The 18784-nt window shown below is 35.1% G+C and overlaps 2 protein-coding genes across 2 annotated transcripts in view; one reads left to right on the forward strand and one right to left on the reverse strand.

The window, feature by feature from the left end:
• The first annotated feature begins 4446 nt into the window (after nt 1–4446).
• On the forward strand, nt 4447–18313 carry sytl3 (synaptotagmin-like 3). The gene is made up of 16 exons (XM_084432252.1): nt 4447–4527; nt 6869–7104; nt 7331–7546; nt 8729–8796; nt 9332–9386; nt 9489–9555; nt 9641–9713; nt 9851–9969; nt 11388–11519; nt 11914–12077; nt 12220–12319; nt 13303–13473; nt 14616–14706; nt 15059–15146; nt 15608–15798; nt 16084–18313. Exons 2-16 carry the CDS (start codon nt 6956–6958, stop codon nt 16176–16178), a joined length of 1779 nt encoding a protein of 592 aa, XP_084288378.1. The 5' UTR covers nt 4447–4527; nt 6869–6955; the 3' UTR covers nt 16179–18313.
• ezrb (ezrin b) overlaps nt 16374–18784 on the reverse strand; it is a 32185-nt gene continuing 29774 nt past the window's right edge. Inside the window, exon 14 of the mRNA XM_084432253.1 lies at nt 16374–18682. Coding sequence (XP_084288379.1) covers nt 18518–18682 — 165 coding nt within the window. The 3' untranslated portion in view covers nt 16374–18517. The remainder of the gene's footprint in view (nt 18683–18784) is intronic.

Below are 18784 nucleotides of genomic sequence, written 5' to 3' on the forward strand. Positions count from 1 at the left end.
CAAACGGTATACGCACAGAACAGAGGGGCGGGGTGAGCAAAGCTCATTAGCCTATCATTTAAAAACACATGCACTTAAATGGCGTGCTGAAAACAGAGCTGTTTTTGACCAGGTAAAATTAGTGTTTTCTTACAATACTAATGAGAATTTTTAATTAAAGTATTTTACAAACTTTTAATTTAGACCCTAAAGAATCATATTAGCTTGTACAAAAATGGCATTATATGACCCCTTTAAAATTTATAATACAGAATTTTTATCGCTTCCGCGTAGCCACGTGCACCGTAATTATCCTGACAACGTTTTATCTGTACAGAGGTAAAGGGAAGGGAAGGAGGCCTTCACAGGGGAGAGACTAGTTGACACTTCAGGACTGCGTTGTCGTCGCGTCCAGGCGCAGGTCCTTCATCAGATCTGGATATGGCCTGGGCAGACTGCGGTAAACCTTGGGATAAACAGACTAATATTAGCGTAGACGCCATTCTTCTTATGATGTAACAAGTACATCAGGATTTATGGGAAGTGTTCCCGGTTCCGGCTGACCTAATCTATGCAGCCTAACATTGAATTATAGAAGTCTATAATGTGTTATGTGTATGCTAGGTCAAAGAGATGTGTTTTTAGTCTAGATTTGAAATGACAGTGTGTGTCTGCTTCCTGGACAATGTTAGGAAGACTGTTACAAAGTTTTGGTGCTATATAGGAAAAGGATCTACCACCAGCAGTCGATTTTGATATTCTATGTATTATCAACAGGCCGGAATTTTGAGATTGCAATAGACGTGAAGGACTATAATGCGTTAAGAGCTCGCTCAAATACTGTGGAGCTAAACCATTTAGTGCTTTGTAAGTAATCAGCAATATTTAAAAATGTATACAATGTTTAATAGGAAGCCAATGCAGTGTTGACAGAAGGCGGCTAATATGGTCATACTTCCTGGTTCTAGTACGAACTCTAGCAGCTGCATTTTGGACCAGCTGTAGTTTTGTTTATTAAGCGTGCAGGGCAACCACCCATAAGAGCTTTAAAATAGTCTAGTCTTGATGTCATGAACGCATGAACTAATTGTTCCGCATTTGTTAATGAGAGGATATGATGTCATTTAGATATATTTTTAAGATGGAAAAATGTGGTTTTACAGATATTAGACGCGTGACTTTCAAATGAAAGATTGGTATCAAAGAGCACACCCAGGTTCCTAACCGACGACGAAGACTTGACAGAGCAGCCATCAAGTGTTAGACAGTATTCTAGATTATTACGTGAGGACGTTTTTTGCCCAATAATTAGAATCTCTGTTTTTTCAGAATTAAGTAGTAGGAAATTACTAGTCATCTAATTTTTTATATCAGCTATGCATTCCGTTAATTTTGTGAAAGGGGCTTTGCCTTTCAGACGAGGTTCATGTTTATAACAGTAATCTTGCGGGGTGGACTCATTTAAAGTAATGTAATCGTCTGGTTTTAGCCAGGTTTCTGTCAGACACAGCACATCTAGGTTATTATCTGAAATCATATCATTAACAATAAATGGTTTTGAAGTAAGGGATTGAATATTCAGCAGCCCAAGCTTTATCATTTGCTCATTTGTATTATATCTGTTTTTTATTTGTTGAACATCAATTACATTTTTAACCTTATGGGTTTGGAAGTTTTTTTGTATTTCCTAATTCGGGGGAACATACACAGTCTCTATATGATGATATCTAGGTGAAAGAGGCTCTATGTGATGGGATTTATCTGACCTTGGTGACGTGAGACGGCTAGCAGACAGTCGGTTTAGCCAGTCTGTCTGCTTCCTGACCCTTAGGTCTGTTTGAGCTGCAATTCATGTTTGAGCTCTAAGACCATGTGCCATATTACATAGAGTCAGTGACTTCTATGCTCGCTTTCGTCATGTTGGCTTTTATTCTCGTGTTAGACTCATTCACTAAATGAACAGCCAATCAGAGTGACCTCTCTCACCGACGGGCCTGACGCTGATTCAACATGCTGAATCGGGCGAACTCCCATCGACGTGAGTCTGACTAGAGCTGACATGTGGAACACGAGTGTGACAGACGCGCACGGACAGCCAACCATCGGCTTGGTGTGTCACGGCACTAAAACAACCCAAACCTAATCCTAACCCTCATCTTTACACATAATCTCACCCGACCTCCAACCCTAAATTCGAACCCCTACCCTTAATAGTATTTCTAGTTCGAACTGCCAATCTCAATGATCAGTCCAGATCCTGAGATCGGAATCATGAAACATTCTAAAGAATACAATTATTTTTGACTGCTATATTCTTCTTGTTTTCTAATTTAAGAGTAAAGTTAAGAATATTTTGTATTCCCAAAAACATTTCCTAAGAATGTTCTTATCTTTTTTTCTTAAGATTGTCCTAAAGACAAAACCTTTGAATTCCTGAAATTAATGTTCTTAAAAATAATCACAAATAATCTCTTAAAGATAGGATAACCTCCAACAATCCCCAAAGGTTTGTTTAATGAATTTATTGGATTATTTATTCTAATATTTTACAAATATGAGCACGAGTAAACTGAAGTGACACCAATGATCGATAATGTGAACAATGATCGGCCATGAATATGCGTGATGTGACTTTTTGCTGAATTCTACAAAAAATGAGTCAAATAGGGATGTCAGTTATTATTTTACAATGATGACTAAATTTTCAGAAGCATTCAACATGTGAAAGCGTTCATACAAAGATGGAGAGCAAATTAATTCAACAGAACACACAGATAAAAACACGACAGAGTGCCAGACTCCCATCAAGCCAGTCTCAACGGAAAGTGTGCATGCTTATTGTATATGATTACTGTTATCTGTAGTCAGCACAAAACACTGTCTTTGAGGAACCCAGTTCCTGTCTTGGTTTTCATTGAGAAAAACCGTCATCAATCAGTTAATAGCAAAGCCTGTTGGTTTCTTGTTAAGAACAAAAATAGCAAGTTCTTCAGAAAAGTTCTTAAGAATTTCTGACAAATTGCACTTAAGAGCATTCTTACAACCTTTTTAGAATTTATCTTAAGAAATTTCTTAAGTTCTTAAGAAATGTTTTGTGAATCCAGACCCAGATCATAGAGCAGCTCAGCTCCAGTTGAGATTGCACCTCCCAGAATTATTTTCAAAAAACATGTTTTTGAGACTGTCTTTGGTTCACTGCTAGCCTGGATGCCAGCCGAATTTAGCCCCGCCCACAACATTTTTAGGTCGGGAAGTTCGGTCTGGACTCGATCCGTTGAGGAGTTATTATGCCAATCAAATTGTCAGGGCGGGCTTTATACGATGATGGACAGATGAGCAACGTAATCATCTACGTCACCAACGAGCGCTTGGGTTGAATTCGTTAACAACAAAGACGACAGCCGCTGGAGAATTGAGATTTCACGAGTTCACACTTACAAATAAGTCAGATAGAATAAATGCATATTTGACGTGCTGTCCGAGGAGAGGCTCCGGGCTCGGTATTCGGCCCGAACCCAAAGTACTCCCCTCGTATTCCTGGCTGTGGAAGAACAGGCCAAGAGTGAGTGGAGGGATGCTGAAAACTGTCAAGGAATGTTAGGTGAGTTGACAGAGTGAATATATGTTTCCTCTCATGCTGATAGGGTAGACATGGTGTTTGATGACAAGTTGATTGGATTGATTATGTGAACGTGCTCCTGCCGAACTTTGTTTATGAAACATTATAGATTCCGCCATCGCGTCTGTTATAGAAGATATACAGCACATTCATTTTAAAAGAGGAACAGAGAACCGCGATCAAGGCATTTGTCGATCGGAAACATGAATGAAAACTTACTCCGTTGCTCTGATTGGTTGTAGGTCTATCCAATTGAGTGCAGAAGCATTTTCCTTCCTGGTTCGGTTGAAACACGCCCCATAATCAAAGCTCAATGGAGCAGTATCAGACTCACATTCTGACTAGAATCTGAGTATGACGAAGTCAGGCTAGTTCACTGCAGTTTTAAAGAGAAAATACTCAGCAATGGGGTTGACTTATGAATTTGCACATGGTTTGTCTTAAAGCATATTAAAAACACTGCATAGACATATAGACAACATTAAAATTAGATTTTTACCAGAGGGGACTTTAATATTTGAAACCAAAAATCAAACGTCAATCAAAATTAGAAGTTAATGAACAAGCAGGAAACTTTTTGCTGTCAAGTGAAAAGAAAACCATAAAACAGGAAATGATATCACAGAGAAGGACCCCTGTAGACCTTCATGTTTGTATTTAAAGGCTAGTTGGTCAAAGTTAATAATAATCTGGTTTTATTATTTAATTGATTGCATGTTCAGCTTCAAACTATCTCTTTAAAGATGAGAATCAAATTGTGGCCTTGCACAGCACTCTTGAAATGAAGATACTGTCGTGCTCATTTCAGTTTCACAGACATGTCATCATCGTGTGAACAGGAAGGAAGTGGAAAATGACGACCAGCGTTGAGTCTTTATATAGGGTTGAGATTGCAGATCTTTGAACTGTCACATCTCACCAGCTGGAAGGTAAGCTTGCATGCAATATTTTATCATGACACATCAATGTAGCGATTATTATTACAAGCAGTTTATCAGAGCTGCAAAATAAAGGTCGAGTAAAGTTTATAACGTATGTTAGCAGTAAGGTATGAAGTGTTTTAGAGAAGTACATGGATGTTAGTAAACATTTGAATTTTGTAAGATCTAAATAATATTGCTGTCTTACTACTTTGAGCTTGCCATGAAGACAATGCATTTTTAGGGCTGCAAATGTTAATGTGTCCAAAGACATTACTTAAATGTGGAATTTGTTAAAAGTTGATTTGACCAAATTTGACAACATTAATATTTCATTCTGCTTAAAGATTATTTAGAAAACTGTGAGGTTAATTGATTGTAAACTAATGACAGTCAGAACAAAAATCAGTCATCATATTTGGGGGTCCTTAATTTGCAACAAAAAACCCTCTGTGATTTTAAGGTATGCATGCAGCTCAGTTGAACCAATTGGACAATTCACTGTGGATCAGTTTAGTTTTGTTTGTCTAGTGTTTGACAATTCAAATAAAGGGATGCCAAACTTAAGGACATTCGATCTATGTGAACCAGGTTGTCCACTCTTCTCACAACTATGTATACTTGTGGCATTTGTTACACAAACCCTTTCCTGGAAGTGGCTCTCGCAGCAAAAGCCCTTCACGTTGAGCCGCCGAGGCCAGACGTTGTGGGTTCCCGCATAACCCCATCCATTGCAAGACTAGCGCAGTTCGCCAGATATGAGTAGGCTACAACGAAGTGACTTCACGTAAATGAGCTCATGAAGAGTGTGGGAAATGACAGCAGACTCTTCCCACACTCCTCTGAATTCCGTGTAGGGTCTATTGGCTCAGTTTCATCACTGCTGGGTCGTCCCACACATTGTCAGAATGACATCATTTCAAAAATTTGCTGTTTGATTTGGCTTTTGGTTTTGTTATCTGGTGTGTTTTTTAACTAGGGCTGATAATATATTACCATTTCATTGATATAATGATTAATTAGAAAAAAATGCAATATGTTTAATCAATCCAGCTAACAGGGAAAGTTTAAAGTTATAAACAAACATTCTTCCAGGAACATTAATAGAATGTTCATTCAAAGTTTATCTGCTCTTTAATTATATTCTCAAAATATTAGTACAAAAACATTATTTATACATCCTTCACAGAAGGGTTTTTTTTTTCTGAAAAGTTTTAGTTGGGCGTTCGTCTAACATTTTTATAAATATTATAATATTAAGCATCCCATAATGTTTGCAAAATGATTAAATGGAATGTTTCCAGAATGTTCTCATAGGCTAATAAAGAAAAACGTTTTGAGAACGTTCAGAAATTACGTTTTTATAACCTAATGGGAATGTTAGCAAAACATTAGTAGACTGTAGTAGACCATTAGTAGACTGTAGACATTAGAAGATTGCACTTGACCGTTAGTAGACTGTAGTAGACCATTACTAGACTGTAGTAGACATTAGTAAACATTAGTAAACAAAGATCGTAGTATACTATTAATAGACTGTAGACTGTTAGTAGACTGTAGTAGACAGACGTTAGTATACTGTAGTAGACTGTAGTAGACAGATGTTAGTATACTGTAGTAGACAGTTAGGTTAGGTGTTTGGGTTATTAGAATAAGTTGACATGTAATTTCAAAGTTACTTACAGTCAGTAGAATGTGTGTTGGCGGACCATCAAAATAAAGTGTTTGTTAAGCAGACAGTCTACTAATACTCTAATGACAGTTAGTTAATATGTTGTGGCAAAGCTATATAGTTAGTTGAATGTCTAAAGTGGACAATCGAAATAAAGTGTTATTTTGAATAAATATTACAAAAAGTGGCTTTAGTCAATATAATCCTGCCGTTTGCTGAAATAAACTAATATCATTGAACATAACTCGCTTATCCAACTTATTTTGCAATGCAGAACTATGTTATTAGCAAGCTTTCTGATTCATTAGCCGCTATAGGGAAATAGCGAATCATATGGAGAATGTCTTTACGAAGGTGTGTTTCGCACAGTCAAACTATTTTTACATTTATTTTGTGCTGCCTGTATTGGTACGCCCCACTGAGCGTTAGGTTTAGAAATAGACAATGTTTTTTTATATTTTCACTGTATGTCGCCTACTAGTCAAATTGTTACGTTTTCTCATGAGAATGGGTTAGCAGCAGCTTGGGCTGCACTGACTGTGAACTCACAAAAATATACCTTTTTAAGCATTTGTTTTAAATAAAATTAATTGTACTAAATTGAACACATTATTATTTTGTTAAACACGTTAATCGATGGAAAGCCAAATGAAAACACCACCACATTTTGGTCAACAGTTTTTCAGAATCTAAGCAGAGTGGCGTCTTCTGAACCGAACTGAACTGAACTGAACTGAACTGATCTGAACTGACCTGTGGACTGAAATGAAACTCCAAGAGGAAAACTGGGAAAACCGACACTATCAACTCTGCCCTATGGATCTCGGATTGTTCCAGGCTCTGGAGAGAGAACGAGTCCTGGAGGTTCTTCAGAGAGACAAAGCACTTCGAACCATTGAAGCAGACAGAATCAGGTCCGAAAATGGTTCTGCTGAACGTCCTAATTGTTCCCTATGTTCCCAGATGGCAACATAGTGTCGGCCCAGGTCCGGGCCACATCTGGTACACGTGGATTCCACGCGTGTGGGCCGTATCTGGGCCGACACTATGTTGCTGTCTGGGTTCCTAGAACGTTCTTGTATTTATTTAAAAATGCATTGTACTATGAAAAAATTAAATTTCAAACTACTTTTTTTTTAGGAGGCTAAAGGTAGAACTTCAAGGTGTCTATCGCCAGGGTGCCAAGACCATTACTCGTCCATATGGTCAGAGATCGTGTGCGAGATGTCAGCGACCTCTAGGGAAGTTCTGGGACTGTGGTTCGGTGTGCTGTGGATGCAGTCACCGCATCTGTAACCGCTGTCGGGTCGTCCGGTCCGCAAGAGAGTGGAAGTGCACAATGTGTCATGCCTTCAGGTAAAAACAAAACATCACTCATGGCTTCATATAACACCTTCGAATCTAATTTGAATCTAATTTGAATCTCCCTGCCAAATTACGGTATCACTCCCGTTGTTAAAGCCGCTACCTGATTGCCTAACGGCACCCCACATCTAATCCTAAACCTACCTATAATGGGGATTTAAGGGAGGGGACTTAAAAAATCACATTTGCCAAGTGCATAGGCTTTCTAGCTTTAATATTAGGCTACTTCAACATTTAAGTCAAGGACAGTGTTTCCAGTCACATTTGACACATTTGACACATTAGCCAATGAACTTCCTGAACTACTAGCTCTACAGAGTAGGCTAAAGGTATGATGATATATATATATATATATATATATATATATATATATATATATATATATATATTCCGACAAATACTTGAATGGGCCACATAAGTGTTTCTAGCTGAGGATATACGTTACGTTATTGACCATTTTCCTTACTTCTGACGCCCCTCTGCTGGCACTGGCTCTGAATATGTGTCAGAAATGACATTAATTATTAAACCATATTCAAAGCTTTAGTAACACTTTACAGTAAGGTCAATTGTTAACATTAGTTAATGCAACCCCCACATTTTTTTTTTTACAGCATTTATCAAACTTTGTTAATGTTAGTTAAAGGAATAGTTCACTTAAAAATGTAAATTCTGTCATCATTTACTCACTCTCAAGTTGTTTCAAATCTGTATTAATTTCTTTCTTCTGTCGGAAACCAAACAGTTGATGGACCCTATTGACTTACTATTGAAGTCAACTGTCTGGTTACCGACATTCTTCAAAATATCTTCCTTTGTGTTCAACAGAAGAAAGAAACTCATACAGGTTTGAAACAACTTGAGTGAAGAGTTTTTAAGTGAACTATTCCTTTAATAAAATGTTCATGTTAGTTCACAGTATATTAACTGATGTTAACAGTTTTATGTGTTTGGTCAATTCTGAGATTAACATCAGCCAAGATTAATAAATGCTGTGAAAGTATTGGTCATTGTTAGTTCACATTAACTAATGTAGTTAACTAATATTACCAAATGAAACCTTATTGTGAAGTGTTACTAAAGCCTTAGATAGATGACATAAGGACAAATGAAATTTGTATCTCATTGGAGAGGTTTTTTTTTTATAAATCTTTTTTTTTTTTTTTTTTTCAGGGAATTTAAGATCAAATCTGGTGAATGGTTTGTGGAGCAGCAAGCAAAGAAATTTACGGATGTCAAAGGTTTGTCTGCTTTAATTAGCCAAGAGAAACAATTACTGATGATAATTGTGTTGAAAAAAATGTACAATGAAATATATCAGCACTGAACACTTTTTCACGGCTCACTGTAATGTCACATGACTTGTTTTTACACATAATACTGGGGTTTGTGAAGTTTTTGAGGAAACTGCAGGGGTTTGTCAGTTGATGAAAAGCTAATAATGAATCACATCATAATAATTTACAATTTAAATAAATAATTTTAAAATAAAAACTATTAAAATAAATCAATTAGGCTATTAAAAAAGATCATATATTTTATTAACCAGCATCAGAGAACTGTGAACATATAAATGTTTTGTTAAATTATTTAAATATTAACTTAATATTTCAAGACATGTACAGCAGGTAAACGTGGGAATTCCTCATGTACTATAAATATAAGCAATCTACGTTCACAATACATATGTACTATGATTTGTGTTGAAATAAACTTAGTACCATCCCAATCAAATGTCAATATTAATACATGAATGCTGTCTTTTTGTGTTTCTAGAAAACAGTCATGAGACCACCGGAGACAAACTATTACAGTCTTATCAACGGCTCAGGTTGGAGAACATTATAATAACCTCCTTTACTTCACGACAATTCTTTAATCCGTTTTTAATCAATCATTTTAATGTGTTATTAATTTTGTTATTTGGTTTTAGCTTCATTGCAGTCGTGCCTCCAACTCCTCCTCCCTTTAAAGTAGTCCCATCATTTAACAGATCAGAGGTGAAAAGAATAATATGTATTATTATTTTTTTTCTTTATGTTTCTTCATCACCTTATAATTTTTTTGTGTGCATTTGCCATATAGGATCCCAAAATATCAAAGCCATTTACTAAATCTATGGAGAACCTTATGATGTCTGTCAGTGCTCACATAAAAAGTAAGAGAACAAAACTAGAACCTTTTCATGGTAATTGTTCAATGTAATAACATGTAATAACATTGTAATAACTCAGAGAGCCCCAAAAGTGTCTACAACTGCCTGATCCAGATGTTGTTGTCTTTTCCTGATGCTAGAGCTCTCCAAGTCTCAGAATGATTTGAGTGTGGAAGCCGGTCAGCTGACTGTGGATTACGGGCGCATTAACTCGAGACGCAAGAGTCTTTCAGAGGGCGCCCTCGACAGAGCCTTCAATGTAAGAGATGGACGTTTTCATGAACTGTTTTTTTTTTAAAATGTTTTATTGAATTGAATTGAATTGAATTGATGTTAAACAGTAATGAGTCAGTTCTCCTCTGGCCTCTGAATGAAGATCTAAATTAAGTTCTACTAAGCAACTTGTTTCTATAAAGTTCTTGATAAATACCATAGATTTCCTGCCAATCAGGTTTAACTAGGGCAGAACTGTGCAGTCATTCTTAGTTGTAAAATAAATTGAACGAAACCTTTGAACTTTTGAAAGAAGTCACTTATCAAGGCTGCATTTATTTGATTAAAATGTGTTAAGTAGGCTATTCTACAATGTAATTTACTCCTGTGATCAAAGCTGTATTTTCAGCATCATTACTCCTGTCTTCAGTGTCACATGATCCTTCAGAAATCATTTGGTGCTCAATTGCTAATAATAGTTCTTACTGTTTTCAATGTACAGAAATATTTATCTTCTTAATATTTTTGTAGAAACTTTCCTAGAATTCTTTGATGAATAGAAAGAGTGAAAGAACAGAATTAGTTTAAAGTAGTCCCAAACTTTTGAATGATAGTAGACATTAATTAAATGTAATTTTAATTTTAAATTATTGTATGTGTGTATGCACAAGCATGTTTCTAAACTAAATGCAATCCTGCAGTGGGAATGTGTGTGAAGATTTTGAGATAAATATAACTAACAGATGTAACGGGTGAAAAAAGAAGAAAATCAGCATAGCTTCATGTGTAAACACAATTCACTTTCAGGTCAAAACGGACCGAATACAAAAGGTGTAACAATTAAGTTTCAATGGTTATATCTCTCACATTTTTTCAAAAAAAAAAAAATATATATATATATACTGTTACCTCTTCTTGGTCAAAACGGACCTGAATGCGGAATTAGGAGGGTTTCAGGATGTTTTTACTGTCACTAAATAAATTATAATTTTTTTATTTTTATTTTTTTTTGTACCTAGCTTAGTTATTTAGTTTATCACGTTTCTATTTAAAATATTATAATTCCATAATAATATTAAGCAGCACAACTGTTTTCAGCACGGGTAATAATAGCCTAATAAATGTTTTTTGAGCAGCAAATCAAAAATATTAGTATGATTTCTGAAGGATCATGTGACACTGAAGACTGGAATAATGATGCTGAAAATTCAGCTTTGATCACAGGAGTAAATTACATTTGAAAATATATTAAAATAGAAAACAGTTATTTTAAATTGTAATGATATTTCACAATATTACTGTTTTACTGTATTTTGATCAAATGCAGCCTTGGTGAGCAGAAGAGACTTCATTCAAATGTTCAGAGGTTTTCAAATGTTCTTTTGATTCATTTGACATCTAATGACCCTGACTAGATGTTTGGCATTAGTGTGACGTGTCCTAACTGATATTGTTCCCTCACAGCTGTGCAAAGCTCCCAGTCTTCCCGATCTTTCCCAGAACACCAATTCCTCGGAGCAGTACGCATCATCAAGCACAGTTTACCTTACAGATGACGATGTTTCATATACATCCGCATACAGCGATGAGCACAGGGTGTGTATTCACATACGGTTTTCTGTTTAATCTGATAACAAGTGCAAAACTTTCGGTAAAAAAAAAAAAAAAATCCCCTGTAGTTTGCAAAAGTCTGCAAGATAGCCTTTTATGGCATCAGCGTTTAATAGATTACAGGCTTATGTTGAAAATGTTATTTATTTATTTTTATATATATATATATATATATATATATACACAATATATTTGTATAATATATATTTGTTTATATATATATATATATATCTACAATATATTTGTATAATATTTGTTTATATATATATATATATATATATTTATTTATTTATTTATATATTTGTTTTATTTTTAGTATATATATAAAAAAGGGAATTTGAATGAAATATGAATTCATTCCAAGACGTGTTTTGTACAGGACAGCAACAGCAGCACAGGAATGGATTGTGGGTTCTTTGAAAACAGCGTGACTGGAGAAATAGAGGTTGCCTTTGGGTACAACAACAGGATGTCCTGTTTGGAGATAACTATCAAAGCCTGCAAAAATCTGATGTTTGGAGATACGAGGAAGAAATGTCATCCGTAAGTTGTTTTGATAGAGTGTGGGTTTGCTGTTGATTACAATAAATGTTTGCATAATGTTAGGAGAACATCGTTGCTGTAACATATTTTGCTCATATACAGTTGGTCTGACAAGAAATGTCGTTTCTTTCTGAACAAACAGGTATGTAAAGGTGCGTTTGCTTCCGAAGAAATGTCACAATAATAAGATGAAAACAGCAGTCAAGAGGGGAAATAACCCGGTTTACAATGAAACGTTTACAGTGAGTATTTACAAGCAGAAGTTACTAGTGAACTTTGTTTAAAAACAAAAAAACAAAATCAACAATGAAAGTGTTATATTAGTATCATCGAGATACTAAATAGTTTTAGCATTACTTTGAATTGGTTTCTATTTTTTATACTTCTTTATTGTAATTTTAGTTAAAGTTTTGAAATTTAGTTCTGTATTTTTGTATTTTTTTTGTATTCTTTTTTAAATATGCCTATGTAGTTTTTATTTTATTTTATAATTCTGTATTTCAGTTTTAGGATTGTTTTAGTAGGCTACATCAAATTAAACTAACTGAAAATGAGACATTTTGCCAACTACTTAAAAAAAGTATGTTAAGTTTATATATTGTTATTTATTTTATTTCAGTTAATGTTTATTTTATTTCAGGAATCAAAAATGTTTTTGTTTTATTTTTAGTTAACTATAATGACCCTGCAAGGGGTGAGATAAACAAACATTATTGGTTGGAGTAAAAAAAAAAAAAACGTTTTTAGTGAAGTCAAGTTTACAAACAGATACTGAGTGGGCAAAATATTTTTGGTTAAAGTTCACAACCAATCAAAGTTATTAAAAAGCTTTTGCCCTGAATGATTTGTGGTCAGCCATCTTGTGTCAAACGGACAGTATTGCAGTTCATTGTTCTCATTGGTTGTTGCATTGGTAAATTAAAATTTGTAAAGCTGCAGTTAAAAATTATTCACTATTTGATTGTGACATTTAACGTATATTAATTTTAATTTTAATTAAGTATTGTTATTATTTGAACATAAATACAAATACATTGCATATTTTTAAAGTGGCCTGCCTGGTTATGGATTGAGGTTTTGAGTGGAGATAGTGAGCGCAGTCTGTGGTCCTCATGCAGGTGTTGTGTTTGCAGTGTGCACTTGAGTACAGTGGTCCTCATGCAGGTGTTGTGTTTGCAGTGTGCACTTGAGTACAGTGGTCCTCATGCAGGTGTTGTGTTTGCAGTGTGCACTTGAGCGTGAGCAGCTGGTCAGCAGTGTGGTTCAGGTCTCAGTCTGGCACTCCAGAGGACTTAAGCGCAAGCTCTTTCTAGGTGAGACTCTCCTCCGTCTGGCAGACTTCAGTCTGGAGAACACACACACTCAGCGCTCGGTCTGGAACTCACTCGGCCCAAAGGTAAGATCAGTCAAACTCATCTGATCTCATTACAGCTTTATCAAATAATTTGCTTACACACATATACATATATATATATATATATATATATATATATATATATATAGCCTATATATATAGCCTATATCTATATCTATATCTATATCTATATAGCCTATATCTATATCTATATCTATAGAGAGAGAGAGAGAGAGAGAGAGAGAGAGAGAGTATATATCAGTCAAAAAGATCAGTCAAACTCATCTGATCTCATTACAGCTTTATCAAATAATATATATATATATATATATATATATATATATATATATATATAGAGAGAGAGAGAGAGAGAGAGAGAGAGAGAGAGAGAGAGAGAGAGTAAACATATATATAAAGTACAGTTGCTGTCTTAAATTCTAAGTCAAATCATCTTGGCAACCAACTTTACAAGTTATTTATACTTAAATTATATTAAGCTGAAAAAAAAAGTTATAGCTTATAAACAAAAGTGGAAATTGCTGAAATTATTTTGATGAGTTAAAGTAAGGTAAAAAGTTAGGTAAAGCTAATAGGCTCTGTTTTGAAATTAAATGAAATTAAATTACTCATCAGATTATATAAGTGAAAGCACTGTATTAAATAAAAAAAGTGTAAAAATGTTATAGAAGTTTAATTTTGCTGTGAAGCAAATGTACTAAACTAAACATTTTTATTTCATACAAAATATACATTTTACTAAATAATTTGGACTCAAAAATCGCTATAAAATTAAATCCATATGCCTAACCAATTTTGAGAGTTTAAGTATTTCAATTATACCTAATTTATGATGATTAAAAAATGTAATGGGGAGAGAAAAATCATTAAATTAAATGAAATTAAACAATAAGTTAATAAATATTCATGTTTATTAACCATTCAAGTAACAGGAGAGTAGATCAGGAGCAGTACATATTGCAGATGCTTGAATAACTGACCCAATTGAAACCATGCATGGGAGCAAATTAATGTAATGAGCAATGTCTATGCAAATGTTAAAGCCCTCAAAAACAAGTAAAAGGAAGTAAAATAGATTAGCAGGAAATGTAAAGAACAAATCAACATGATCATGCAAATGTCTGCTCATGTTCTGAGGTTGAATGATCTGATCTATTCTTTCACAGCAGAGACATTCACTAGGTGGCGATGTGGAGCTGTTCACTTCAGATCTGCTGCTGCTCAAAACACAACTACAGTTCCTGACACACACTGACGGTACGAGACTCTGTCACACACACACACGTGGGATTGTCTGCCAGAACAGACTGTGTGTGGATTACTTTCCTGCTGAAAACAAACCAACAAACAAAAACAAACAGCTAAAACCAGCTTCTTTTTTAGCTGATCCGGCTGGTCTTAGCTGGTCAAGCTGGGACACCAGTCGAACACCAGCTTGACCCGGCAGGAAGACCAGCTTAGCCTAGGCTGGTTTTAGCTGTTTGCTTCAGCAGGGTTTTATGGGCTTTTCATGTCATTTATCTTCCAATGCTCATTATAAATACTCTTATCAAATATATAGTTGGCCTATTTCAGAATGAAAACTCTTGCAATTAATCTATCTATACAGACATTTTGATGGGATCTGCAGGACAGCTCAAAGTTGTCATCACTGATGTGAGGAAGCTCTCCGTCTCAAAAACAGCTTACATCGAGGGGTGAGTCGACAGTATAGAACAATGTGTAAAGTTGGCACAAATAAACATAAAATATTAAATTTCACTGCAAATTCTGAAAGATTTCCACCTTTAATAATCATTAGAAAGACATTCAGTTAGTATCCTGTCTCAGATTCCTGGACATTGATTAGCATGCTAACCAAATCATTAACTTTGCTAAGGTACATGTAAACAGGATTCTTTTTATTCAGCATCATTTTCAGCTAAGTTTGAACACTTTTTTTTTCTTTTCTTTTTTTATAAAAATAATGTTTTCAGCCACTTTTGATTGGTTTAATGCGTCCTTCTGGAATGAAAGTATGAATTCATGTAAAAAAAAAAAAAAAAAAAAACACAAATTTTGATTGGTACTGTATGGATATCTGTTGTCTCCTCTCCACAAGGATATATTAGTCATATGGACTCATATAATTAGTCACAATTGTGTGTGTTCTCCCCAGGATTCTTCATCTTCCCGGAGAGAGAGAGCTGGTGCAGAGAACTGCACTGAAGAAGACTGAGTCTCTCCAGATGAGCTTCAACAGAGTCTCACTTCAGGAGCTCCAGCAGGCCAACCTGCAGATCAACCTGTGGGAGAAACACACCTTCAGCCTCGCCGACCGCTTACTGAGATCAGCACGGCTGGCCGGCGGTGAGTCACACGTCGCACACACAGAAAACAGCTATTTCAAATTGTAATATTTCAGTTTTTCCAGTAATTTTAATCTTACAAAAACAAATATATTTGATATGATAGTGCACGTTCACATGATCTCAAGATTCCAGTTATATCATCTTATGTTTGATGTCAGCATTTGAGTTTGTATCTATAAATGAGCACCAGTAGACTTCTCTAAAAATACATACTCTGTCTGCACACACACACACACACACACAAGATGGGCTTGTATGTCACTCTGTCTGCTTGTTTCAGCAGAATCCTCATGGCAACGCCTCCAGCAGATGCCAGGAGAGTGGCATGACTTCGTTCTTCCACTTCATGCAACTGTCAGCACAAACATGAGGTCATAACTGAAGAACGTGGATCCTTTCCATCGACCCACGGATCCTGGCAAGTGGCAGTTGTGCTCACAAGAGGCCACAGAATCCTGTGAACAGACTCTCATTCCCATTTCTTGCATCCTATTTCATCAGACATGAACAGTTTTGATGTTTTATTTAATGTAAAAAATGTATAAATTATTTCATAAATTAATAAACTGACTATATCTACAAAGATGGTGTACGGTACGGGATTATACACTGAACTTCTTAAATAAGACACCCAGATTTGTTGCTCATAAATCTTTATTTCTAATATAATAAACACCTTTTGGGGGGAAATAAATAAATCCAGTTGTTGTGAAGCTCAATGATACTTATATTACTACTGCTTTATACAATAACAACTCTTTTCTGTTTTACACATATAGGCTTTTCACACGTCATATTGTTAACCAGGGGTCAACTAGTTCTTACAATGAGTTAGTAACTTGTATACCATTGTTACCACGATTCAGTGACATAATCCAGGTTGGGTTGATGGGAACGCAAAAGATACAGGTTTGGAACAACTTGAGGGTGAATAAATGACAGCATTTTCATTTGTGAGTGAACGATCCCTTTAAGCCCTGCAGTGTTGGTAGTGTGAAAAGCTTATTTGTATATGTCATCAATAATATTTAAAACACAAGCGTTCAAATAGCTGCGAGTGATTAAACCAGCTGATTTTGATAATGGAAACTCAAAGAATTAACAGTGACTAAGTTAGCAATAATAAGCATCATTTGGAGGAAACAAATACATTTAAGCCCTAATAACTTACCAAGTAGCAAGAAGAAAAAAAGATGCGACAAAAAATAATACTTTCCTATTTTTATGAAAGTGGCACTGCATGGTTACAGGCATCATAGAAACAATTTACTAAATCGTCATATTTGCCCATTGGTGTATCACCCAAAATGCTGAATGTCTAAAACTCTGTTCTAGTGTGAATCCTCCAGCAGAATAAAGGTGTCTTTAACACTACCTGATTTGTGCTATTTTTAAGTTTTCATTCAAATATAAAGAGCTGCTAGTAAGTCAGTGAAAACTGTCCAAAACTAACTTACAGTAAGCTGAGAATACAAAAGGTTATTAAAGTTTCTAAAAACAAATCTTCCTCCAACCCAATGTCATGGCAATAAACATTCAGTAACTAATTCAATTGAAAACCATAACAAAAATCAGTTTGTATCTAATGCAGAAACTCTAATGATTTAACATGCCTCTGATACATATTTACACATACATACATATATATAAAATGTATGTATATGTATGCGTGTATAAAATCAGATATCATATCGTATATGAATCCTCTTCTAATTAGTATTAAAGATTTAAGCATGTGGATTCAATCATCATTTGGGTCAGTACAGAATCAATCAACGAAATGAATCTGTCATTAGTAAATAAGCAGAAGTACATCTACCCCAAAACCTTAAATAACCCAAAGAAAGAATAAATAAACACTATAACAAATATTCTGGCAAAAGCCATATTCAACATGAATGAAAGAGTTTTAATATAAGACAATACATAAAATTATTATCATACTGCCAAGCCCTGTGCTGAGTGGATCATTAACAAGAAGAAAAAAAAAAAAAAAAAAAAAAAAAAAAGTACAATCCCTTATTACAACCCCAAACTAGTTAGAATTTGGCCAGATTATTTAATTAATAACACATAATTAACATAAGGGGATGCATTGTTGGCACGTGTGTTTACATATTATTTAGCTTCGCATGTTTATGGCAAAAGGATTTATTTCAGCACATTCTGTGAAAAAAATCAGTGGTGCGATTTTGTGAAATTGGTAACATTTTAAAATAAGGCTTTATACTATTAACATTAGTTAGCAATTAACCAAGATTAATAAATGTGAATTGCTACATATATAAATACATTAATATTACAAGTTGTTTGTCATCAAACCAAGAATGAACAGACGTTAATAAATGTTCATTGTTTGTTCATTAACTAATGCTACAGTATAGAACCTTACTGTAAAGTGTTGCTGTGAATTCCGATGTACACCATTAAGGGGTAAACGTTTGTGTTTATGTATATAAATGTAATGACAAAAAAAAACATTTTTGTCATTACATTTACATTGTGCAGTTTTTTGGTTTTAAAATAATTTCTTGTTTAGTGCACATTGAACCTGCGTTGGTATCATCCTAATCAAATCTGTTGCATTACCGTGTGCATGTGCGTGTGCATGTGCCTCTTGCATTGACCACTCAGACGTAGGGGATAGAAAGAAAACAGACAAGGGCTTTGAGACTCCTTCCTTCCCCTCCTTCCCAAAGTTTCCTGGTCCTGATATTTTATAAGGCCTCAAACTCATCAATCCTCTGTTTGGTATTGCCCTGGCGGATCTGCCGGAGAGTTTTGTATTTGTCTCGGCCGGCGCGCACGTTCTCTGTGTGCAGCAGGTCGTTCTGGGTCTTCTTGGTGTCGTCGCGAGCCTGGGATAACTCTGAGGTCAGAGCCTGTAAAGAAGATGGTGTCAGAAATGTTGTGATGCTTTTTTGATCTATGACTCAAAAATACAACCAGTTCTGAATCAATCTTCCTGTCAAACAAACCTATCC

The sequence above is a fragment of the Rutilus rutilus genome (genome assembly GCF_951802725.1).
Source record: "Rutilus rutilus genome assembly, chromosome: 15".
Taxonomy (NCBI): domain Eukaryota; kingdom Metazoa; phylum Chordata; class Actinopteri; order Cypriniformes; family Leuciscidae; genus Rutilus; species Rutilus rutilus.

What these genes read in the sequence shown, in the direction of transcription:
- sytl3 (XM_084432252.1), top strand. Translation starts at nt 6,956, where the DNA reads ATGAAACTCCAAGAGGAAAACTGGGAAAACCGACACTATCAACTCTGC. An exon ending in TTTACAATGAAACGTTTACA is followed by an intron (nt 12,320 to 13,302) that starts GTGAGTATTTAC and finishes TTGTGTTTGCAG; the next exon opens with TGTGCACTTGAGCGTGAGCA. An exon ending in AAAACAGCTTACATCGAGGG is followed by an intron (nt 15,147 to 15,607) that starts GTGAGTCGACAG and finishes TGTTCTCCCCAG; the next exon opens with GATTCTTCATCTTCCCGGAG.